The sequence below is a fragment of the Odocoileus virginianus genome, chromosome 22 (assembly GCF_023699985.2).
Source record: "Odocoileus virginianus isolate 20LAN1187 ecotype Illinois chromosome 22, Ovbor_1.2, whole genome shotgun sequence".
In the NCBI taxonomy this organism is placed as follows: Eukaryota; Metazoa; Chordata; class Mammalia; order Artiodactyla; family Cervidae; genus Odocoileus; species Odocoileus virginianus.
In genome coordinates this window covers 6,580,749-6,606,231 of record NC_069695.1, presented here as the reverse complement: position 1 = coordinate 6,606,231, position 25,483 = coordinate 6,580,749, and the positions used below count along the sequence as shown (strand labels likewise).

General features: G+C 42.7%; 1 protein-coding gene across 2 annotated transcripts in view; it reads right to left on the bottom strand.

The window, feature by feature from the left end:
• Positions 1–23,902, bottom strand: part of MBD2 (methyl-CpG binding domain protein 2) — a 66,369-nt gene extending 42,467 nt beyond the window's left edge. The window contains exons 1-3 of one of the 2 annotated variants that reach the window (XM_070452510.1): positions 23,197–23,902; positions 7,158–7,317; positions 29–5,301 (exon numbers count right to left, since the gene is read on the bottom strand). In XM_070452510.1, coding sequence (XP_070308611.1) covers positions 4,933–5,301; positions 7,158–7,317; positions 23,197–23,750 — 1,083 coding nt within the window. In that variant the 5' untranslated portion in view covers positions 23,751–23,902 and the 3' untranslated portion in view covers positions 29–4,932. Of the gene's footprint in view, positions 1–28; positions 5,302–7,157; positions 7,318–23,196 lie in introns of those variants that run through there. The other variant, XM_070452509.1, reaches the window with a different exon arrangement.
• Positions 23,903–25,483: the final 1,581 nt, after the last annotated feature.

Sequence of the window (25,483 nt, the reverse complement as noted above, 5' to 3'; positions counted from 1 at the left end):
CTCTCCTGCTTTTCACAATCCCCTCTGCTGATTCCTTCTACTCTAGTTCAATTTTAATCACTGGGCTTTATCAGAGCCTTCTTCTGGATCCTTCTGTCTATAATCTCCAGGCCCATTACTTGAAAAACTACCTACGTGACTTTCTACCCAATGACTTTACAGCTCAGACCTCTCAATCAGTACACCCACATGACGTGACAAATCCATCTGGATGTTTAATAAGCATCTCAAACTCTGTACACTCAAAGCTGAATTCACTGTATTCACCCATATAAATTTTTTCCTAAGGCAATCTCAGTAGATGACAACCCAATTCACCTAGTCACTCAACCTACCTAAAATCTAAGGGCTCACACTTGAGTCCTCTCTGTCACCTTTCACACGCAGTCCATTAGAGAGTCCTGTCAATCCCACATCCAGAACCAGACGAGGACCCCTGCTCTTCTATCAGCACGTGCGTCCAGGCCACCACCATTCCTCACTGTACTGCTGAACCAGCTACTCGCGCCTCACTTCTGCTGCTGTCCATTTTATTTCAACTGAACAAAAACCTGCACTTAAGAGTGGCCCACACTTAAGTGAGATGTCAGTAATCCCCCGTAAGGACTTCAAGGCCTAGAAATGCTGGATTCATCATCTGTGATCTACTCTCTCTCCTTCCCGCCCCCAATGTATCCAACAGAGAGACCAGAAGCCACTCTGTTCAACAAAGGCTTAATAAATGATGGAAAAAGCACCAGCACCTTTGGAAAAGATTTTAGCTACCTTCCTGTCAGCCAGGCATGTTTTATGGAAGGAACAGGATCTCTATTTTTGGTTTAGATGAAAAGATACTAGGAAGGTGGAAGCCAACGAGATCTTACCACAATATCAGGAGCTGGTAATCAGACTGATCCTATCACGGGGCCCTTTAGGTGAAATGGGGTCCCTAGTTCTGAAATAAATCACCCCACTAAGGTGCTACTTCAATACCTGAAAAAATTCCTCATCAGTTAAACAAAGGTCTAACCTGAGCTACAGCAAGTGAGCTGATCCTTAACATTTTTTGCCAAAGCCTTGCTCCCTCTCCTGTTGTAAAACAGTAGTTAACTTTTTCAGTTACATTCTCCTTTGAGAAATTGGTGAAGACTTTCTCCTTTGGAAAAAACAATAGAAAATATTTCATTTAAAGGTTCCTGGAGAGCATCCTGAAGTGTGCACTCTCAGGTTAGAGATCTTCCTGACTCTACCGGTTCCAAGCTGGTCTCTTTCATCTCCTAAGGGAAAAACAACACGATACCGGTCTGTGATCGTGCCTTCTTTTCCAAACACTGTCCTCTTTCCTCCGTCTCACATTTAAACTTCACAAGAGCAGTCTAACCATTTTATGAGGACGGAGGCAGAAAAATGCACATATGCATACATGCTCAGCAAACGCACAGAAGCTCTGAAAGGGTATAAAAACAAAACTGGCTGACAATAAATTAATCTAGGAAAGAGGCTGAGCCCGACAGACTCAAAGAGGAGAGAGATGCTCCTCACGGAATCTCCTTTCCACCATGTGTGCAAGTCGCAATCAAGTAAGATTAAATAAAAAATTTTTTAACTTTTACAACAGCAGGCTACATCTTTGCTCCTAATTTCTGGTTTCCCAGAAAGTTTCTGGCATTCCAAACCTGACTTGTGGTCCTTCTACCCTGCCGATGCTGGTTATATCTAAGTCACCAGGTGACTTGTTTGAAAATCCAGTGAATACTACAAAGTCGTTATCTTCCTCAAGCTATCCACGGCATCCAACAAAAAAAACCTCTCCTAGGCTGTTACAATCCCACATTCTGTTCACTCTCCTACTACCTTGCTGGAAGTTCCTTCTTACTCTCCACATAGCTAATTTTTTATCCACTGCGTACAATGTGACAAGGTACTTTTCTATCTGCTCCTACAATGGGCCATCTCAATGTTTCGCAAACCCCTATGACAGTTCTCAAAGCGTGACCCGGGAATCCCTGGAAGTCTACGAGATCTTTCAGAATCCAAGAAATAAGAGTATTTTAACTCAGTCTTCCTTACCTACCCTCTCCCCAAACTTGCTCTTCCTGCCCTATTCCCCATCAACCACTGTCCCAGGGGACTCAACCCAGAACTGGAGCAGGCATCAACAATTCCCATGCTCTACAATCATCAGGGACTCATGTACTAACTTGTCTTGTTTGAGTCTCACACCTTGTTATACCTCCTGGCCCTCATTCATTCTCTGGACTAAACTGTTCTAACTCCTCTCGCTGCTTCCAGCCTCCACTTTTCCCAAATGGTACCCACTCTACATCCAACACCTAATCTGATTCCCAGCACCACCACCAACTCACTGAAGTTTCTCAATGTGCAACGCTATTGCCCCCAAGATATATTAGCTGTCTTTAAGAATGTTATTATTATTGTGTTGAAGATAATTAGAGCAAATCACCTGCTGGATGATGTGGTTGAGCACTTAGGACAGAACCGCACAGAATCTAATCTGTGGTTACAGTCACAATAGCAGACTACCACGCATGCTTAGTCACTCAGTCGTGTCCCACTCTTTGTGACCCCGTGGGCTGCAGCATGCCAGGCTCCTCTGTCTGGGATTTCCCAGGCAAGAATACTGGGGTGGGCTGTCATTTCCTTCTCCTGGGGATACTCCTGACCCAGGGACCAAACCTACGTCTTCTCCTTGGCAGGCAAGTTCTTTACCCACTGAACCATCAGGGAAGCCCAGTATACAACCACAAACCAGGTAATTCGTGACAAGAAATAACGGCAGCCTTCTACAATAAATTCCTTCAAGAGACCATAATGCTATTTTCAAATGCATCCAGTTTGCGTGACTAGAGAAATATGATGAAAGAACTGAGTCTTTCCAAGGTATTAGCAACATTGACAGGTCAGGGTGAAATATAATTTGTTCCATACCAGATCCATATTGTGAGCAAGCTGTAAAATATATGTCACATTAATGTTAGGGAACTTGAATTTTACTAGTTTTGTAGATTTAATTCATAAATGTTTCAGTGTTATTAAGAGCTAGAAACACAGGAATTCAGTTTAATATTTACACATCTGAAACATTAAAATAAATTTCTAGCAAGAAAACTAAGCTACTAAAGTTCTTTAAATATATCATGCACTGAGGATCACCATACTCTTCTCTATCTTAAGACTATTCTCTAATTTTTAAAGAAATGTATCTTTAAGAAATTAACTTCCTTCTTAAAAGGTTAAGGACTGTTATCTCTTAAAACCTTAAAACATCTCCTCTTTGGAAAAACAAAGCCTGCATAAACACCTAAACAGTATTTAGATTTTGAAGCAAAGGCCTTTTTTAAGAGGCACACTCCAGAACCGAGCAGTCCAATACGGTGGCCACTAGGCACATGTGGCTATTAAAACTTTAAATAAAACTACAGGTTCAGTTAGTCAACCACACTAGGCACTTTTCAAGCACTCAAAAGCCACGTGTGACTGGTGGCTGAAACATCTCCATCATCACAAAAACTGCTACTAACAGTGTTGCCCTCCTATGACTCCTCCCTTTGAGTGAGCTCCGAGGAAGCCACTCATGACTTCAAAAAATCAGCTCGAGGTTGATGACTTCCAAATCGCTCTCTAGTCTTTTTCCTTTAACCAAATGGAATATCTTCAGTAATAAACTGGTTATTTTGACTTTATCAACTAAAGAGATGGAAGTAGGGGCTGGAAATAATTATGAGAGTGGCAAGAAAATCAATAAGGTACAATGTAATCAAGAATGGAACAGATTTCCAGGGTAAGGTTGAGACTGAGTTTCAGACAAACAGGAAGAGGTGCCCCAAAAGCCTTAGTAAATATCAACTGAAAGACAATCTCCACTCTACTGTACCCACCAATTCTAAAAGAATTAAAAATCATTTTTAAAGTTCTTCAAAAGGTATCTTTCCAAACATACTTGAAGATATTCACTCAGTAAATTCCCCTCTGATACAAAAGATATATTAAAATCAATATACAAGTCAATATAAACTATAATTTATACTGTTTATAATTGTATTGTTTATAATTCAAAGTTTATATTGTTCTTTACATTTCTAATTTTTTCAAGATAAGAGTCTTTAAAAACATCCCATTCCTGAGTATGTAGCTAAAGAAAATAAAAGCACTAATTTGAAAAGATACATGCACCCCAATGGTCACAGCAGCATTATTTACAGTAAGCAAGACATGGGAGCAACCTGAAGTGTCTGTCAACAGATAAATGGAGAAAGAAGATCTGATATATAAATGTACACATAGACACACACACCATACACACACACCCCAGAATACTACTTGGTCATAAAAAAAAATTTTTTTTTATAATTTTAAGAATGAAATTTTGGCACTGCAACAACATGGATGTATCTGGAGGGCATTATGCTAAGTGAAAAAAGTGAGACAGAGAAAAACAAATACTGCATGCTATCATTTATATGTGGAATCTAAAAAATAAAACTAGTGAATATTAAAAAATACTAATGCAATTAATGAACTTCAGCCAGTTTCACAATCTGCCTACAAAGCCAAACACTACCTCAGATTCCTGTTTAAATCTCCTTAAATCTCTATATCTCTCAACTTTCTCTATACTGATTACTTTTAAAAGACCTGGTACAGTTATTAATAACCCACAAATATGTTTTCTGCTTTACAGAGATATTTAATGTTCGTGTTACTCCAAAAGGGAGCTTACTTAGAAAAAAAGGAAAAACTACATTTTCTGTCATAACGAAAATAAAATCAGATGCAAAAATAAGATCAGGGCCCCAAAATTCAGACAGAGTGCTTTGAGAAAACAATGATTAACAAAAGGCATTTCCAAAATATGTACAGTGTATTAATTTATTCAATCAACATTTACGGCCACTATAAACTTCTGGAATGAAGTGAATAATAAATAAACATTCAGCAAACATTTATGAAGTACCTACCGTGTGCCAGGCTTTGGATTATATATATATACCAAAACAAAGCAAAACGAGAGCCATGGGCCCTGCCCGCGCGGAGCTCACAGTCTAGCTGCAGCAACCCGACAGCCACGGATCCCGTGGCCGAGCACGGGCAGGCCTGCGGGAGGAGGGCCCGGCTCCGGGCGGAGGGTGCAGGGCAGGCTTCACAGAGATGGAGATAATGGAGCTGGGCCTCGGATGAGGAGCAGGTCACCAGATGGAGGGGGAGGGGGGAAGCACATTCCAAGCAGAGGAAACAGCACATGAGCAAGCAGAGTCTTGAAAGCACATGCCACGGTGCAGGATGACGAGCGGTCCAGCGCAGCTAGAGCGGAAAGGTGCACACAAACTAAAGAGATGAATTAGTTTTAGGTTTGTAGTGAACCGTAACTAGCAGGAGGTACATCTTCACATTACACTGAGTGCAGCTGAACTGTGATTCTGGTAACAACGGGGTGCTCTGGAAGCATTCTGTTCATTTCATAAATATTTAAGCCCCTCCAATAGATGCCCAGGACTGTTTAGAGCCTTAAAAAGGCAGTTTCAGAAAAATATATCTTAATTTTTCCTCTTACATTTAAAAAGCAAAACAAGCCCAGAATCAAGATTTAAGTTGAAATCATACAGCTTCACCCCCAGTTACACTAGTGACCTAGTTACTAGTGACCCTAGTTACACTCAAGGTCCTAACTTGAGCACCCCTACTCCTCCCACTATATCCCAGCCCCCTGAACACCTTCAGAACCATCGACACCAGAGTCAGGTAGGCAACTCGGAGGCAATTCCAAGCATCCCTTTCCAGCTCTGCCTTTCTGAACGAGGAACCTGCCCCTTTGGAAGCCAGGCCAAGTAACTAATGCAGTACGTGAGGAGTGCATCCTCACCTCCACACGAGGCCCTTAGAAATCAAGTTATTCTTTAAAAAACAAAAAACTGCTGAGCTAAATTCTGGAAAAAAGAGGGATATGAAGCAGAGACCCCATAGTCTCCAGGAAAAGTAAAAGGCGAGGAGGGAGGGAGGCTGGGTCAGAAAGCTTCCCATCCTGGCCACCTGTTCACCGAGGCAGCTTGGTGCTCAGGAAGCTATAACAGGAAAAGGAAAGGAACATGCTAGGTGACTTCACGGAAACTCCTATTTACTGCTCACAACAATGCTAAGGGAAAGATCTTATGATCGTAAGTTTACAGATGAGAAACCTGAAGCCATCAGAGGTTAATCAAGGTGCCAGTGACTGTGTGAGCTAGGAAAAGGCAGAGCCAGAACATGAATGCACGCCTGCCTGGAGCCACGGCCCACCCCCCAACACGTGGGCTCCGGGTCCTCAAGCGAATGCAGCGCTCCCAGGGGGCACGCAGGCCTACACCAGTCATGTCCCTACGAAGAAAAGTCCTTCCTTTTCCCTCCACCACTTTCACGGTCAATGGGAGACAATTGTGTGGTAACACATACACACGTGTTTCTCTGAAATTTAGAGGGAAAAAAACTGGGGAGAAAATAAAAAAGGTTTATAAGATTAGTTGTTTGGGGGACAAGGGGAGCTGCAGCACTTTCCTTATAAAGATATTGGGGGCTTTAATACAATTAAGTTGGCATAATTCAAATGCTACTCATGTAAATTCTTATATGATAAATCATCAACTAAGCAACTCACTAAGAGTAAGAGCTAATGGAAAAATCTCCAATCACAGTATTAGAATGTGAATATTATTCCTAAGGAATATTACTCTCCAACACCATCAAAAAGTCAAAATAAAAACTGTTCTTTCTCAAATCCTAATCCTAAATATTAAAAGGGAAACCATATGCTAAGTAAGGGTACTAGCACCACAATAAAATTTTGCCTCTTTATGGGCAACACAAACTATTTTAAGGGGGGAAAAAAAGGAGACAATAAACATCAACGGAGAAATTTTTTGTCAACAGTCCCAATGGGCACGAAGTGTGACACACATTGGCCTAGGGAGATACTGAAATGTTGTTTTCAACATCTTTACTTAGGCTCTCTCTCTTTGTAAGCCAACTACCAGAAAATTAATCAGATTTATTAAATCAAAATGCTTTGCAGGGGGGAGAAGGAAGGGAAAAAAAAAACCAAAGTGGGAACATTCAGACAACCAAAACTCCAGTGACACAGAACAATGAAGGAGACTTCTGAAACAGCACTCGTCTGACTAACCAACCTTATTCTGATTGAGAGGATCGTTCCGCAGCCTCTGCTTGTTCTTCTGTAATTTACTAGGCATCATCTTTCCAGTTCTGAAGTCAAAACTGCTGAGGTCAACAGTATTTCCCAGATACCTTGCCAACTGAGGTTTGCTTCTGAACTTCTTACCACTCGGACTAGAAGAAAGATAACATTAATTGGCAAACAATTAATTAATTAATTGGCAAACAAAAGGCAACAATATATACCCCAGATCGCTACACAAACCTTTTCTTCATGCCTGCCTTTCTGCTCCCAATTAGTATCACATCATGGCTTTACATATGTTTATTTTTTTCCAAAGAAATCCTAAAAGTTTTAAAGGAATTTCTTAACTTCCTAAAGAAAGAGATAGCGTGGCTGTCACCTACCATACCACCCCTAGATACACCGCTGGAACACATGACAGATGTTCACACAGGTCATCCCGCTGGTCACTCACGCAGCAACTACGGACAGAACCCCAACCCAAGGGCCACGCAGAGCGCAACGCACACACGCAAACGGCTCCTCTTTCACCCGTGCTCCAGACTGATTTCCGAAAGGCTTGTTTTCCTATATTATCACACCCATAATGCCAACGGTAACCAGAAAGCACTTCAAAACAAACTGCTCTGATGGAGACAATTCTGGTTAAGGCACACTCAGGGGCTTCCCTGTGGCCCAGCGGTTAAGACTCCATGCTTCCACCGCACGGGGCCCGGGTTCGATCCCTGGCAGAGGAACCAAGATCCCACATGCCGTGGAGCTCAGCCAAACACACACACACTCTCACACACACATACACACACACCACACACACACCAAACACTCATATACACACACTCACACACATGACACACTCACACACACATACACACTCGCACCCCCCACACACACACACCGAACACTCACAACACACACACACTCACAACACACACACACTCTCACACACTCCCACACACCCCACACACACCAAACACTCATATACACACACTCACACACATGACACACTCACACACACATACACACTCGCACCCCCCACACACACACACCGAACACTCACAACACACACACACTCACAACACACACACACTCTCACACACTCCCACACACCCCACACACACCAAACACTCATATACACACACTCACACACACATACACGACACACTCACACACACATACACACTCTCACCCCCCACACACACACCAAACACTCACATACACACACACTCATGACACACACACACACACACCAGATACACACACACCACTCACTCACATACACACACACACACTCTCACCCCCACACACACACACACCGAACACTCACATACACACACTGACGACACACACATACCCACCAGACACACACACTCACACACACACCAGATACACACACACCACTCACTCACATACACACACTCACAACACACACACACTCACACACGCCCACACACACCCCACACACACACCACTCACTCACACCACACACACTCACACACACACCACCTGTAATCCATATAACCTTTGGGCTACTGATTTGAACTCAGGAAAAAAAAAAATGAATTCTGACAATAATAAATGCTCCCTAATGTTACTAAAAGGAGAAATACTAAGGTAAACTTTTACAAATGTGTTTGTATGATGCTTACATGACTTTTGTGAGCCTAACTCCTATCTGAGAGAAGTGTATCAAGAACTTACTTTTTGTAAAAAAAAAAATTGTCAAAGCTGGAATATTACAAAAGTGCCAGAATTATACAGAAGCTCGAACTAAACAACTCTTTCCTAAAACAAAAACAAAAAAATTTCCCATGTGGCACTGAACTGTAAGAAAAAATTTAGAGGAAGAAGACCCCAAGGTTTTATCTAACAAATTTTCTGAACCAAATGTGCTAAACTTCAGTGAGCTATGACACCAGAAAAGAACTGTGAGAACTCTAGAAAATCTCTCAAAAAAGCCAACATGTCATATTGAGAACTTAACCTTGCACCAACTGACCACAATAAAAGAAAAATAATTCAACCCAGAGACAAAAGAGAAAAGGCTGGAAAACCAAGCAATTTACATTTCCCAGGAATAGCAAAAACTTCTCTTAGGGTCAAGTCGGAAGCAACACACCCCAGTCTGCCACAGACTCCACCAGCCACCACAGACCTCAAGACAGCTGAAGATCGTATCAACCTTCTTTTTCCACAATCATATGACGTGGCTATTCCTGAAACACAATTCAAGGTATAGAATTCAGCCCACAGATGAAGATAACAGCCAGTTAAGACCAGTATGTAACAGAATAGAAGGAAGCAGAGAGCAACCAGAACCCAGCGGAGGAGAGAATATACGCTTATGTGTAAACGAACTCAACTCCCATTCTAGTCCAGATGTCCAAACATGGTCAGTATCACGGAATAAAACAGCACACGACCCTCAACACTGTCTGAAACTGAATCACCTCTGGCCGCTGCAATCTTCACCCCCCAACCTGATCCTCTGGAGCATCATCTGCACAGCATCACTGTCTACCCAGCAACTCATCTTCCGGCTAGAAGGCCACAGTGTTCAGGGCACACAGCCAGGACCAAGTTCCAAACACTCAGAGACTCTTCAATGCTGGCACAACAGCTTTTCCGTCTTAGTAAAACATCAAAAACCTTCCAACTGTTCAAGTACTTTTTCCTGACTTTTTCCTACCAGACGTCAAGACACCCCACATTCTAAACTCAACGTCACCAAAAATACACCATGTAGCTTTGACTTCCAGCTATGTCTTTCCAGGAGGAAGGGTGAACATAACCAATATTCTGCCTATCATAAAACTATTAAATCCTCCAATCCCAGGTAGAATGTCACTGCAACTGTGACGTCATCTGTGATTCGGCAAGCCCAGTTAGAAATAATTCTACTATCCCTCAATTCTACTTTATTACAATCCTACACATTTCCTTGATTAGTCAAACAACCCAAAATTACGATCCCCCTTATTAAAACTTTCAAACAAAACTTACATAGGCTTGTATTAAACAAAGTAACTTCTGTGAGCAAAAATGGTGAAAGAGGAGAGTGAAAAAGCTGGCTTGAAACACAATGTTCAAAACACTAAGATAGAAGGTATCAGTCCCATCACTTCATGGCAAACATGAGGGGAAAGAGCGGAAGCAGTTTTAATCCCTTGGGCTAAAAAAAAAAAAAAAAAAAAAATCAATGCATACAATGACTGCAGCCATGAAATTAAAAGATGCGTGCTCCTAGGAAGGAAAGCTATGACAAACCTAGACAGCATATTAAAAAGCAGAGACATCACTTTGCCAACAAAGGGCCATGTGGTGAAAGCTATGACTTTTTCCAGTAGTCATGCACAGATGTGAGAGTTGGACCATAAAGAAGGCTGCGTGCCAAAGAACTCATGCTTTCAAACTGCGGGGCTGGAGAAGACTCTGGAGAGTCTCTTTGGACAGGGAGGAGACCAAACCAGTCAATCCTAAAGGAAATCAACCCCGAATAGTCACTGGGAGGACTGATGCTGAAGCTCCAAAGGGCCACCCGGTGTGAAGAGCAGACTCACTGGAAAAGACCCTGGTGCTGGGAAAGACTGAAGGCAAAAATAAAAAGGGGCGGCAGAGGATGACATGGTTAGACAGCATTACCGACCCCATGGATATGAATTTTATCAAACTCAGGGAGATAGTGGAGGACACAGCCTGGCGTGCTGCAGTCCATGAGGTTGCAAAGAGTTGGACATGACTCAGTGACTGAACAACATCAGGTGAATAGTTAAGAACATGGCTTTCATTCGCACACAATGGAACAGAAAAGTCTATGCTTATTTAGAACATTAATATACTGCCTGGAATTTAAAATACTGAACTGGCAAATTTTCTCATGGTTAACCTGACACTACATAACAAAGGAAATACTACTAAAAAAAAATCCAAGTTAGTGAAAAATTGGTAAAGAGTACCCTGTTATTATGTGACTTGAATATAATTACAGTTAATTTTAATTAAGCTGTAATAGCCATACAGTCCTTATAACAGATACTCCAGCTACTGGTAAACAAGATTCTGCCAAACAACCTGACGAACGTCAAGAGCATAAGCACGGGCACTGCACGGCTCTAAGTGCTGGCCTCACACGCTGCTGCCTTCAGAACACAGCACAAGCTGTTTTCCTGTCCGTAACTGAGAGATTGTGTTCGGGGCTTTCAGGAAAGTCAACCTGGAGGCCCCAGCGGATTTCAAGACCAGGGACCTTCCTCTGCAGGAGACCCAGGCAGGCCTATTAGAAAGGCAAGGCCCACGGGAGCTTAAGGTGAAGCAGAAATTCTGTCCGTCAGGTGGGGACCATCTTCACAGCAGCCAAACGACTCTGAGTGTGGCTGAGGAAGTCAGGGCTAGATAAACAGAATGACGGTGGGTCCCTGGAGTGACTCCGTCATCGTCTGCCTGCTCTCCAAGATGGCTGCTGTCACTAACAGTCAGACACCCCAGGACTTAACGTGACTAAGCTTTTATTCTAAAAGCATCAAACTGCAACTCAGGGAAATTACTTTAAAAAATAACTCTAGTAGACTAGTGAAGGATATTAGTCATTTTCAGTTTTCTCTGCCCAAAGCGATTACTTCTAGCCCCAATAACGAAATACTATATTTCACTTTCAACCACAAAAAAATTCCCTACCAACTGCCCCCTAGATCTGCCTATCCTGAGCCGACCTGTGATCTCACCTCTCCTTGTCCTCCCCACTAAATACCCTGAAGAAAAGTAATTATTAATGAAAATCAAAAGCATGAGTTACATTTTCCCAGTTCATATAAGAATATTCCATCACTTGAATTGTCTTTGCTTGCTTTCATTTTGATTAAGCTGTTTAAAGCAACTTTTTTTTTAACTTTTTCTTTTTTTTCTTTTTTTTTTTTTACTGAAGTACAGTTGATTTAAAGCACTTCTTAAACCTAACTCTACCTGAGAAGTTTCTAACTATAGATTATCAAAAAGAAAATTTTATTTGGCATCTGACTTTCAAACCTAAAAAACTTTACTGAGATCCCAGAAAGACGTAAATAACAGCCACCTTAACTTAGCAGGATTCCCAGACTTCCCCAGTGGCGCGGTGGGTAAGAATCCGCCTGCCAATGCGGGGGACACAGGTTTGATCCCTGGTTTGGGAGGATTCCACATGCGGTGGAGCAACTAATCCTGTGCACTTCAGCTCCTGAGCCTGCGCTCCAGGGCCTGTGAGCTGCGCTAGGGCCCACGCACCGAAGCCTGCACTCTGCAATGGAGCAGCTGCCAATGCCACAAGCAGAGAAAGCCTGCAGGCAACAACGAAGACCCAGCACAATCAAACTTAAATAAATAATGTTTAAAAAAGAAATACATTTAAAAAAAAAAAAAAGAAAAGCTCAGCAGTACTCCCATGATGTCAGTCTATCGACTCATCCACATCACCTTAGACGACTGCCAGTCTATGATTTGAGAATTAACTCTTCTGAAGACCAACTGCAGGCACGTGCAACTGGGCCCTGAAAAGTGACAGAGCAGAACACGTGTTTTCAGGTTACGCTGGTAACACGGATAATCGTGATGCTTCAGTCAAACCATTGTGAGGAGCCCAGAGGTCTGAGCAAACACAACTAGCTCTTCAAACCAGTCTGCACCAGGATGACCTGTGGGGGAGGCGGTAACTCAGAGCCGAGGAAGACGGACTGGCCTGAGACAGCAAGGGAAGCTGTGGATGGCCACGCGGTTAGGTCCGGGCTCAAGAGCAAGACCCAAGGCTTGCCACTCTCAAGTAACTTCAGGAAGGGCTTTGCAGGGGATAACAAGAATCCTATAAGCTACAGCAACGGAAAAGGCTAAGAATAAAGACATAATCAACTTTCTATTTTTTCTAATCCTTTTAAGTGTTCAAGTTTACTTGTTACTTATAAAAGTGTAAGTATTGAAAGAAAGATTTCTCTAACATGAAACAACAATTGTCTCCAGAAGTCAAATTTTAGCTAAGATTAAAACTCTGAAATTAAAATGATCTTTTTGTACCTCAGCACAATCAGAAAACTGCCAAACCAATTAATTTGAAAAATTATATACCATTTTTCCCCAAAACCTCATGACACACACAAAGGAAAATCTATCTAAGAGTCAGCTCCCAGGCGCCCTCAACTCCTTTCCTCCCAAACTTCAGGTGTAGGCCTTTCCTAAAATGAACCATCCTCAGCCCCACTCTACAGTTTGGCCCAGGCAGAAGTTATCTACTCAGTATCTTACTTATCACCTCCTATCTCTGATCAATTACTAAATCCAGTTCCTTCCTAATCACCTTTGACCCCATCCTTCCTCTTCCACCTTCACTGCCACTGCCTAAATCAGGTCTTCATCACCTTAAGTCTCAATCACTACCAGGCTGACTTTCTACTCACTTTCACATCCTAAACCTTTGCATCCTAAACCTTCCAGACTGCTCTTCCTCAAATACCACTATCACCCCAGGTCCAGTTTAAAAGCCTTCAATGGACTTCAACCCAATAGCAAAAGCGAGCCAAACATCTTAGCCCTGCATCTGAGATTCTTTTTCCTTTCATCTTCTCTTAACCTTTCAACCTACTTTGCACTCCTCAAACCCAGTGACTTTTGCCCCTGCCATACTGGTTTATTCAAGTCTATTCTGAATCAACAGGCTGAATGATTTCGTTCTTCAGCCCTATACAAACCATGCCTTTTACTTGGTCCAGCATGCATGTCTCCACCCTGAATTCCCAAGAGTCCAGAAACATTAATCCACATCACTGTTGTTTAGTGGCTGAGTAGTGTCAGACTCTTTTGCAACCCCATGGACTGCAGTCCGCCAGGCTCCTCTGCCAATGGGCCTATGCAAGAAAACTGGAGGGGGTTGCCATGTCCTTCTCCAGGGGATCTTCCCGACCCAGGGACTGAACTCTGTCTCCTGCACTGGCAGGCGGATTCTTTACCACTGAGCCACCAGGGAAGCCCAATCCATCCTATGTCTCCTCCGTAAAACCTTAACGGAACAAAGCATTAACAAAAGGAATTATGTAAATAACCATGAATTGCCTGTTGGCATCTCTTGTATTCTAGTTTGAAATACTGAGCTCTGTATAGCTGTAAAACTTCTACAAGTTTAAACTCTATCTTCACAAATAGCATATTGCTGCTGCTGCTGCTGCGTCGCTTCAGTCGTGTCCGACTCTGTGCGACCCCATAGACAGCAGCCCACCAGGCTCCCCCGTCCCTGGGATTCTCCAGGCAAGAACACTGGAGCGGGTTGCCAATTCCTTCTCCAATGCAAGAAAGTGAAAAGTGAAAGTGAAGTCGCTTAGTCATGTCCGACTCTTAGTGACCCCATGGACTGCAGCCCACCAGGCTCCTTCATCCATGGGATTTTCCAGGCAAGAATACTGGGGTGGGGTGCCACTGGCCTTCTCTGAATAGCATATTGAAGTGCAATTATTTAACAAATGAAATGACAGAATGTCAAATGTGCTTCAAAACAATGAAGGCTGAGTCAGGGGTAGTAGATCTGACTATGGATGAAACAAGGTTGACAACTGTTGAACTGGATACTTGGTAGTTTTTTATTTAATTCTACTTCTATGAATGTTTGAAATGTTCTATAATAACAATTTTTAAATATACACATTGAAGAATACAGGCTGAGTCCTTCCCCCTAAAAATCAAAAAGTAGTTTTTGAAAAATATGAAGAGTGTAGGCAAGTAAATTTGAGCAGGAAATAATTTCCCTAACAGTTGGGGTGGGGTTTGGGGTGGAGAATTAAAGTATCAGTAAGGACAAAAATTTATTAACAATTCGGCTACTCATAAAATGTGACAACATTCAACCTTTTCCTTCAACTTAAGTATCTAAGGAATCACCACCCAATTTTAAATGGTATGAAAGATCTTCAATAGAATTTGAATTCTGTACCAATCATTCCATAAACTAGCATTTATTTAACAAGAGTTATATGCAAAGAGTGTATGATTAGTAGCAAATTCTACGATTTCTGTATCATGGTTAAGAAAATGGTTAAAAAGTCAGGGTGGGCCACTAAAAAATAAAAAATGAATGAATGTAGAATTCTCCCTAAATCTTATCCCACTGCCATAAGCACTCACTGTCTGAAAAAGGAAAAACACCGGTTATTTTGTTTGAACTACGGACTGAACACTGCTGTGGAAATGTTGGAAATTAAACATATCTGGAAATCATTTCAAAATATAATGGAAAAGGTGGGGAAAGAGATGAAACAAGATTGGCCAGGAGTCGGTAATTGTTAAAACTGGTAGACAAGCACATGAGGGATTCATTACACTTTATCTACTCTTGTTTTTACATGTTTGAACTTTCCCATAAAAAAAAAAAAAAAATACATGTAGGTAGACAAGAACACCCAAAAAACAAGTTATGCTTTTCAAAAGAGGCTAAGGGTGCCTGGGAAAGGCCATTTAAAAGAAATGCACACACCACTGCATATGCATTAAAAAGAACTTGAAGTTCATTCATTCCCTGGTGGCTCAGATGGTAAAGAGTCCGCCTGCAAAGTGGGAGACCTGGGTTTGATCCCTGGGTTGAGAAGATCCCCTGGAGAAGGGAATGGCAGCCCACTCCAGTACCCTTGCCTGGAGAGTCTCAGGGACAGAGGAGCCTGGCGGGCTACAGTCCACGGGCTCACAGAGAGTCAGACATGACTGAGCGACTAACACTAACTATCGTTGCTTTAATCTATGGATTCCTCCAAAATGAAAGCAACTATAAAAGAACATAAATACGTGTGTGGGGGTGTGTATGTGTATATGTGTGTGCACAACATATCCAGGAAGCAGGATGAAAGTCAAAATATTATGTCAAAATAGTAACAGTGATTCTCTTTGGAACTATATAAAGACAGTCATTTCTCTTTATATACTCTTCAATATCTTCCCAATTTTCCACACTGAACATGGGTTATTTTTATAATCAGGGGGAAAAATGGAATATTTTTTTAAAACTCTGATGAACATGTATAACCTAAGCTCTACCCTATTCACATTTCAAAATACAATAAAATATTGGGAACCATCACATAATTAACAAGCACATACTTCTATTTATGTTGGATAATTAAGTGAAGAGAAATGAACGAATATTTTACTGATCTGACCACCTACTATATATGCCGGATGCCTCACATGTATTTTCATTTAATCTCCAAAAATTCCATGAAGCAGAATTCTTATCCCTGATTTATAGATGAGGAACTGGAAGCTTACAGAAGTTTAAAAATCTGTCCACATTAAAACAGTAAAGCAAGACTCAAGTCTCAATCTTCTGATTCAGAGTCCCCACTTATCTATTAAACCAGTCCTATGCAAGTCAGTTTATGGACAGACTTACTTCAAACACAGTATTTAAGTAAGTATGGGAGTGAAAAGAAAGCATTAAGAAACTGCCGTGGTAATCTGACATAGTAAATTTACAATCTGTAGTATGTAAGAGTAAAAAGTTGCAACACATATTTCGTCATGTCCACGTTTGTATTATTGCCCATTTCCACTAGGGGCCTCCAGAAAAGATCTTTCTTTTTTTTAAGAGATACACATACATCACTGCATACATGTTAAAAAGAATTCTAAGGACATTCATCTTTGCTTTAATCTATGGATCCTTCCAGTATAAAAAGAAAAGGAAAAGCATTCCAAGATACATTATTCAAAAATCATTAAGAGGACGATGATTTTCTAGCATTTGTAAATAACTAGTAATTGTTCCTGACAAACGATAAGTATTTGATTTTAGGATCTAATTTTAAATTATAATTACTATCATTTGCATTTACATACTGCTTACATACAGTTCAGTTTCCAAACAAATGAATTTGACTTTATAGTAAGATAAGGCAAAAATCAAAAGATCCACATATATTATTCAAATTCCACCCTATTTCACAGTTCTATTCTCCTTCTTGAGAAGTTCTAGTTTTTAGGAAGTAAGTTAAACTTCGTTTTCAATTTCCAGTTATTCCTTAGTGGCAATGGCAAACACCAACAAAAGACCAACAGACAAGAGCTGCAAGGGGAATTTCTATCAAGTCAAACAGTAAGTGCATGAAAAAAGAGCTGATGATTTATTTCTAATTCATCCTGCAGGTCTGAGAAACCTCAAACACAAGCTAAAGGTTATGAATCTTTATTAGTCCCACTATAAAGCGTAAAACAAAAACAAAACAAAAGTCACCACCAACTTTGCAAAGAGCCTGCTTGTTTCACCAACTAAAGTTAAATTATGAAAAAAAATTGTGACTAAATCTCACAAGTGAAATTTTAAAAAAAGTAATCTGAAAAAAGATCATACATCAATTTCTGTTAGAGATTATTTTTAGAATGTATGTGTATCAGTTCCTTTTCAGCTAAGTAGTTCCTCCCACTACAGGTATTATGGGCCTCCTGGCAGGTGAGACTTTGCATGTCAGACTCTGAAAATCAGATGCAGGACAGACGGTAAGGTTGCAACCTAACAAAAATCCCTCTAGCGCATCACGAAAAGATGTGATGGTACAGCCGAGAAAGAAGTATCCGAGCACAATTTCCACCATGCCTAGGCTTACTATATTTCTACGTTATTCTGGATCCAGGCTTCAATCAGAAAAAGCAAACATGAGTTTGATAAGAAGCATTATCAAGGAAAGAAACTAAAAGCAAGGCAAACTTTCAATTATGCAATAAGTATTTAATAAATATTGCATATTGTTTCTTTCTCCAACTAAAGGATTTTTTTTTTTGGTCTGTAGTACATTTCAACTGGGTCTCAATTCTGAAAACCTAATAAAGCTTTTTGCAAGAACTATATAAACTACCTCATAAACCACACTGAGCCTGCAAGTTACAATGTGATTTCTTCCAATTTAAGTGAAAGCTTTTAAAAGGCTTCTTAGGTAATGTGTTGCCTATCTGAATATCTGATAAATAAGAAGGGCAATCCTAGGGTGAACAAGAGAAAGAGAAATATTTAACAAAAAGCTCACTCTATTACCCAGGGAAAAAAATGCTTTTTTAAAAAAACTGGTCTGTAGTATATTTCAACTGTGTCTCAACTCTGAAAGAAACAAAGCTTTTTGCTTAATTTATCACAATTTTCCCACTTTTTTCCCCCTTCAATATTACATAGTACTTGGAAGATTCTTTTGGTTCAATGGCTTCACTACAAAATAGGATTTAAAATGTACCCTTTGTCAACTTCAGGATGCAAGCATAACAGTAAATACATACATTAGTTTAGTGGTACACCAAGCTTAACAAAGTAGATTAAGCATGAGATGTTGCAATACTTGAAAGTGAAAGTGAAAGTGTTCGTTGCTCCGCCCTGTTGACTGTTCCTGATCCCATGGACTGTAGCCCACCAGCCTCCTATCTATGGAATTCTCCAGGCAAGAATACTGGCGTGGGTTGCCATTCCCTTCTCCAGGGGATCTTCCGGACCTAGGGATCGAACCCACATCTCCTGCATTGCAGGCAGATTCTTTACAGGCTGAGCCACCAAGGAAGCTCAAGTCACAATGCTTGAGGATACCGCTCGGGGTCTCTCGAGGCAGCAGCAGCACAGGGTGGTTCAGTCCTGGGGTCAGGATTCTAACCCTGCACTTCCCAGCAGTACCACCTCAAGCAGCACTTAGCTTCTGGCCTAACCCCCACCTGTAAGATGCAGATAACCGTACAGCAGAGTAACAAAGCAAAGGCCAGGAAGTCATTTAAGCCTTGTCTCACAAAGTTTTCAGTGTCATATCAATGGGTAAATTCTTATTTGGCATCTGTGTGTTTAGCATTGTGTCTGGGGAGCGAGGAGGAAGACATGTTCCAGGGAAATGAACAAGACAGTAATACAGGAGATGCCACATTTAACCCCATGGTGATGACCAGAAAGAAAATATTACAAATAACAGTTAACTGAACAGTTAACTGAACACCACTGAGACTTCAATTAAGAAACTGTGACCCTTGGTCCACTGAGCTAGTTTTTTCCAACAAAGACTATGTAGAAAAGTCTGTATTTTTAAGACCCCCCCCCCAAAAAAAAAGGGAGGGACAGGCCATATTTGAACTTTGATACCCTCAATGATTCAGAATTCATGGCTTCAAAGACCATACCAGCCTTTCATAACAAATGAGATTACTGTCTATACACTTTTAAAAACCTATTTATATGTTCAGTCCATACAACTTGAGTTAATGAACTGTTTTCCTTTAATTAGTCCTTAAACATATACAAAGTTTTAAGAGAGCTATATATTTATTTGAGTGTTCTAGAATTGAGTCCACTATGAGGTACAGGTACAATCCCACTACCCACGTCACTATCAGAAACCACAGCCCTGGGAAGTAAGTGACAAGCTCGAGGCTGCAAAGAGGTGGGTACCAACTCCAAACCTCTCCACCCCTGGGCCCTGCTGCCTTCCCTAGAGACTCCTACCTTCACCATCTCACTCATGACTTAAAGCTCTCAATTATATTGCCTCTGAGGCCTCTTCTTTCCAGATTAAGGTGAAATCTCTTTAGTCTCTCATCATGCACCTGCTCCCTAGTGATGATTTCAAATGTCCTCTGGTTCTATTTTATCTTTTCATAGAAGTGATCAGGTGTAAATGCATCATAATTTGATACAAGAATCAAAAACGGTTACTCTTTTGTTTCCAACATCCAACCAGATCATACTTTATGGCAGCAGCTGTAGCTGTTGACCCTGACTCTCAGGCCTTTAACCTACTTATAACCAGTAGTCTAGAACCCAATAAGATATTGACACAGAGCTCACAGAAAGACAACTGATTTTCAAAAAGGCATAAGGCAGCTACTAAAAGGTTCCTTTGCCAAGGAAAACGATATTTCAAAAAATACAAATCTGCAAGTGCATGGAACCAAAAGCTAGAAATGACAGGAATCAAGTAGACCAGTAAGAAAAGTATCGTTGAAATAATCGGCTCATGTGATGGCAATGAACTTTTTCAGAAACTCTACCAATAGATCCAACACTTGATCAAGCACACCCTTTTAGAAAACAAACTTGGGATGATAATATACAAACTGCCACAGCACTACCAGTAATCCTGACAGAAGACATAACTATACTGCTTAACTGGCAACCAGAGGCACACCTTCCTATTAAAACCTGGCAATCTCAGGAAAGAGGAAAAAAAAGAAAAATTCTATCAAAATTTGAGGCTTTCTCAAATGAACTTAATTTAAGTCCAATTAATAAATGTTAAGACACACCCTCGGTTAACAGGCACAGATTTGTTTAAATCAATCTCCCCAGGGGCAAGCTAAATCAGGAGTCAGCATTATTAGAATCTGTGTGAACAACTGTGTGCAGGTGTTCACATTACCAACGGAAGAATTAACGCAATCCACCTGTTAAGAGAAATGGCCAGAACTTTGTGAGTTATTGGTTTTTTAATGAGTGGCATGTATATGGGGATGCTAATATACAAAGCACTGACACCGTGGATTGAAAAATAGTGTTCACTGTTTTTTTTATTTGCCACGCCATGCAGCATGTAGGATCTTAGCTCCCCAACCAGGGATGGAAGGCAGGCCACCTGCAATGGAAGGGCAGTGTCTTAACCACTGGACCGGCACGGAAGCCCTACGTGTTCACCTTTAATATGAGTAGGTAACTTCCGTCATCCATCATTGAAAGCAGAAGTCAAAGTCAGAGGAAGCACTGTATCATAGGCGTCACATCACACTGTCTGGGTCCTCCTGCCTCGTAACCTCTCAGAAGGAAATCCTGTAGTGTAACTAGCAGACAACTGATGACACACAACACTCCCTCCAGCCCTGAGCGAAGTGCATGTGGCACAAATCTGTTCAACGTGTGTTTTCATTTGGCACAGAGAAAAAACTGCAAATCATTCTGCACTGGCTCATAAAGAGACTTTTAAATTGATTATACCAGTTTTTCTACCATAAAATAATCTATTAATATTAAAAATTTAACATCAAAAGTTGACGACACACCCATACACAAAGGTGAGCACACGCCAGAAGGAGCACTACGGTAATCTCTTGAAATAACTTTTCCAGCTGCTGCAAGAACTGCAACAAAAAAAGCTCTGCAGTAACCAAGTTAGTTTGAACAAACATATCATCCCAAAACCAAACAAAGCATACCCCAGGAAAAAGTCAAAAGGGGTGAAATTCAAAGCTGAAGATGCTCTACTGAGAACAGACTAGTCACCCATTCCTCAAGGAGGTCAATCCCAGACACAGAATATTCTTGTCAAAGATCACTGGCTACGAGACGTCAAAACAGACTTCACGTGAAGAAGTGTAGGCATGCTACTTGATTAGAAAGAAAACAAAAGGAGCTGTTAATGAAAGACTGTGCCAAAATGAACAATCGTGAAAAGCACTGCAAGAAACAAGTGAGCCTGAGACGAATAACAATTTGCTCCAAAATAGCTTAGTCTTACCAAAGTATAATTTAATACGTAATGATGGGGAAATACAAAACACAATTATCACCTTTGTATGTTTAAAATAACCTTTCTAAGCATCATTTAAGATTTCAAGATGAGTGGTCTCAGATTAAATGTCAAAATAAACTCTAATAACAACACCACTTTCATTTTTTTTACTTGAATAGGTGAAATAATTTTACTAAAATTCCTCATCCATATATTTGAGCAACCGTCAGGAATGTGTTCGTATTTACATGTCGCGCCAGTAGTGATCATACTTGGACGTATGTATACATGTACACGTATGCACATATACACAGATATATTTTTTAACCTCTTAAATCTATTTGAGTATTCTCAATTCATAAACATGGTATTTTGTGTGTGCATTTGTGTGAGTATTATACATACACATACATACATACACACACACACACACACACACACACACACACACACACTTTTCCCATGGGTAATGAATCAAACCTACTTGATGTCAGAAAACAGGAAATCCTTCTTAACACACTCTGATGGTTAAATGGCAGATGACAACTACTCCAACACCTATGTATAGTCCCTGAAAATGATTCAAAGAACCCACAAACGCTGCTCTCCAAGCCACTGAGTATAACATGTTTATGTTCTCGTCTAGAAATGGGACAGTTTATAAGAAAAGTTAGCAAATTTGTTTTTAAGAAAATTCCACTGGTATCAAGAGCCACAGACCCTGTCCTGAGCTTACTGGGTCATCCAAACTAATGACAGGGACAGCATGACCACAGGATTCATCATCAAACTGAAAACCTTTCATCGTTCGGACCAAGATTTCTCAATCCTGCACTTGTGACATTTTGAGCCAGTTAATTCTTTGCAGTGAGGGTGAAATTCACTGTATATTGCAGTGTATTGCAGAATGTTTAGTAGCATCCCTGGTCTCTGCCCATTAAATGTCAGTAGCACCCCCTTCCCCGGTTTGACAACCAAAAACGTCCCCAGACAGTGCCAAATGTCCCCTAGGGGGACACACTCTGATCTAGGAGCCTGACAACTGACCACACTGTCTGCTTCCAAAGGCGAGTCAATTCTGCAACAACAAGGGCGGTTCCAAGAAAACTACAGGCATCCCCAGTGGTGACTTTGTATGACACTTCCCCGGGATCCCAACAAAGTAACTAAATCCTGGTTCACTGTCATAGATGGCTCCTTTCTTCCACGTGTGCGTGATTAAACACTTTGCGATGATGAATCTGGGACGGACTTGGGACGGCGGCCAACAGCGGCTGGTTTTATAGTTTCGATGAATTGCACCTTCTTTTAACCCTTCAGTGGACCAGTCAGCCCTGGCGGAGCAACCCTGTCTTTCCCGCCGCAAACCATCACTCCGCGGGCCCCTACCCCGTGGAGATGCCCTCCGAGGGGCTCGCACCATTCGGACGCTGTGGCTGTCACTGCACTGGGGGGTGGGGGGGCTCAGCTCTCAGCCAAGGGCCCGGGCCCCTCTGCTGTCCTGCTGACACCCCCCTACCCAGGTCAGCGCTTGACCCCCCGACCCCGGGCTGACCCCGCCGCCCCCCAAGGCGGTACCTGAAGTAGTAGACATCGCTCTTGCCGGCGCTGAGCCCAGATTTTCGGATCACTTCCTCCTTCTTCCATCCGGGGGGGAGGGCCGGGCAGTCCATCCTCTTCCCGCTCTCCGCGGCCCGGGGTCCCCGGGGCCCTGGCCCCGCGCTCCCCGACGGGAAAGGGACCGGCTCCCGCCGGGGGGCGCCGCCGCCGCCTCCTCCTCCGCCGCCGCCGCCGCCGCCGCCGTCTCCGCCAAGGCCGCCGCCGCCGCTCGGGGGACGGCCGCGGCCCCGGCCCCGGCCCCGGCCCCGTCCCCGGCCACGGCCCCGGCCCCGGCCACGGCCACAGACGCCGCCGCCGCCGCCGCCCCGGCCCGCCGGCTTCCACCGCCCCCGGCCACGGCCGCCGCCCCGCGCGCCCTCCCTGCGCGCGCCGCTCACCGGGGACGGGGCGAGCGCGCAGCCCGGGCCCCCCTGCTCGATGGCGGAGCCGCCGCCAGCGCCGCTGCCGCCCGCCGCACTCTCCCCCTCCTCCTGCTCCGGGCAGCAGCGGCCTCCCCCCGGGTGCGCGCGCATCCAGCCCCCTCCCCAGCCGGCGCTGCGCTTCTTCCGTAACCGAGCCCTTGGAATCCCGGAGACCCGCCCCGCCCGCGGCGCGGCGCGCGGGGGACGCGCGCAAGCATCATAGAGCGGGCGCGCACAGAGCGGCCCTCCCGCCGGGGGGCGGGGCCTCCGCCGCCTCCTCTCAGGTCCTCCGAGCGGCCCGGGCGGCCATCTTGTCCCCGCCTCCTAGAGGACACGCCCCCGCCCGCGGCCCCGCCCACCGCGCCTCCGGCCGCGCCCTTCCGGCCCCCCGCCCCCACGCGGCGCGCGGTCTAGGCCCGGGGTTGCGGGCGGAGAGGTGTCAGGGGGCCTGCGGTTCCTTTGTTTCGAGTTGCGTTACCCTCGGTCACGGTGCAGTATTAACCTACGTCTGCGTCCCAGTTAATGAGCAACAAACAAAGTGTATCTCTTATTTTGTATTTACCACCTCGACTGTTCATTTAATGAACAAGAGATACCTTTTCCTGCCTCGGCGTCATAGCTTGCCAGGGAGCTCAGGTTGATGGCGTGAGTTTAAGTGTCCTCGTAGCGGAGTATCACTAGCCTCCAGAGTCCGGCTTTCCGAACTTTAGAATTCTGGATTGATAATCATCCCAGAACTTTATAAGGCCATAGGAAGGGAAATGACAGCCCAAAAAGTTCCCTCCAGTTCTACAGGATTTTTACCTCTAACGTCCCCATAAAATGACCAGAATTCCTGAATCCACCTAGAATTGACCAAACTTCTTAGGATCTTTTCTTAAACTTATAATTCGTTTTCTAATGACCTTTGACAAATATCCATGGCCTTTGGCTTCGTTAATGCACCCTGGTGCTGAAAGACCCTTTTAACCTAATCACTAGCCTTAAGGAATCTGCATGGAATTCACTTGTACCTGCCAGCTCATTGTTCAGGAGTGATTTTTAAAGACTAATACCAAATTGATTAAGAAAACTGATTTCCATTTCAGAGGAGCACAACTTCCATTTGTTTAACCTTTTAAATACATTATGAAACGCTGGGTTACTGAAAATAGTGTTAGGCTATCTTCAGATTTTGAACATACGGGACCTAAAAGTTGACCAAGTTTAATGGATAGAAAAAAACTGATGAACATGAAGTAGTGGAAAATCTATATTTATTTGATTTGCTTTTGCAATTTATTAAGACAAACATCAGCTCAAACACACAAACTTGCCTCTGAGTCTGACCTTAGACTGCTTTTAATGTCTTTGAGTTGAGATACATTAAGCTATAGCTTCTTCCAAGAAATCTGTCTAGAACTGTGTCTAGCAAAGAGTTGGAAAGTCAAGTTCTCAGGAGAGAGGTCAGTTCTGAAGATAGGCATTTAGAAGTCAACTTGTGAAAGTGATCATTGAAGGGAACCCTGCAAGTAAATAAGATCTCCAAGGAAGAGCATGCATGGTAAATTAATTAATTAATTAATTTAAAATTTAAAGATCATTTAAAGAAAAGAAAGAGGAACCAAGAACTGAGTCATAAGGAGCACGTACATTTATGGCTCAGGTGAAGGAGTTAAAGTCAGAGATTTATGAGATCAAAATTTGGATAACAGGGAATCCCCCGGCAGTCTGGTGGTTAGAATTTTACTTTCACTGCTAGGGGACAGGATTCGATTCCCAATCGTGACCCTAAGATCCCCAAGCCGTGTGGTGCGACCAAAAAAAAAACACCCTGTAGGAGGAAGGGGTTGACTTTCACACTT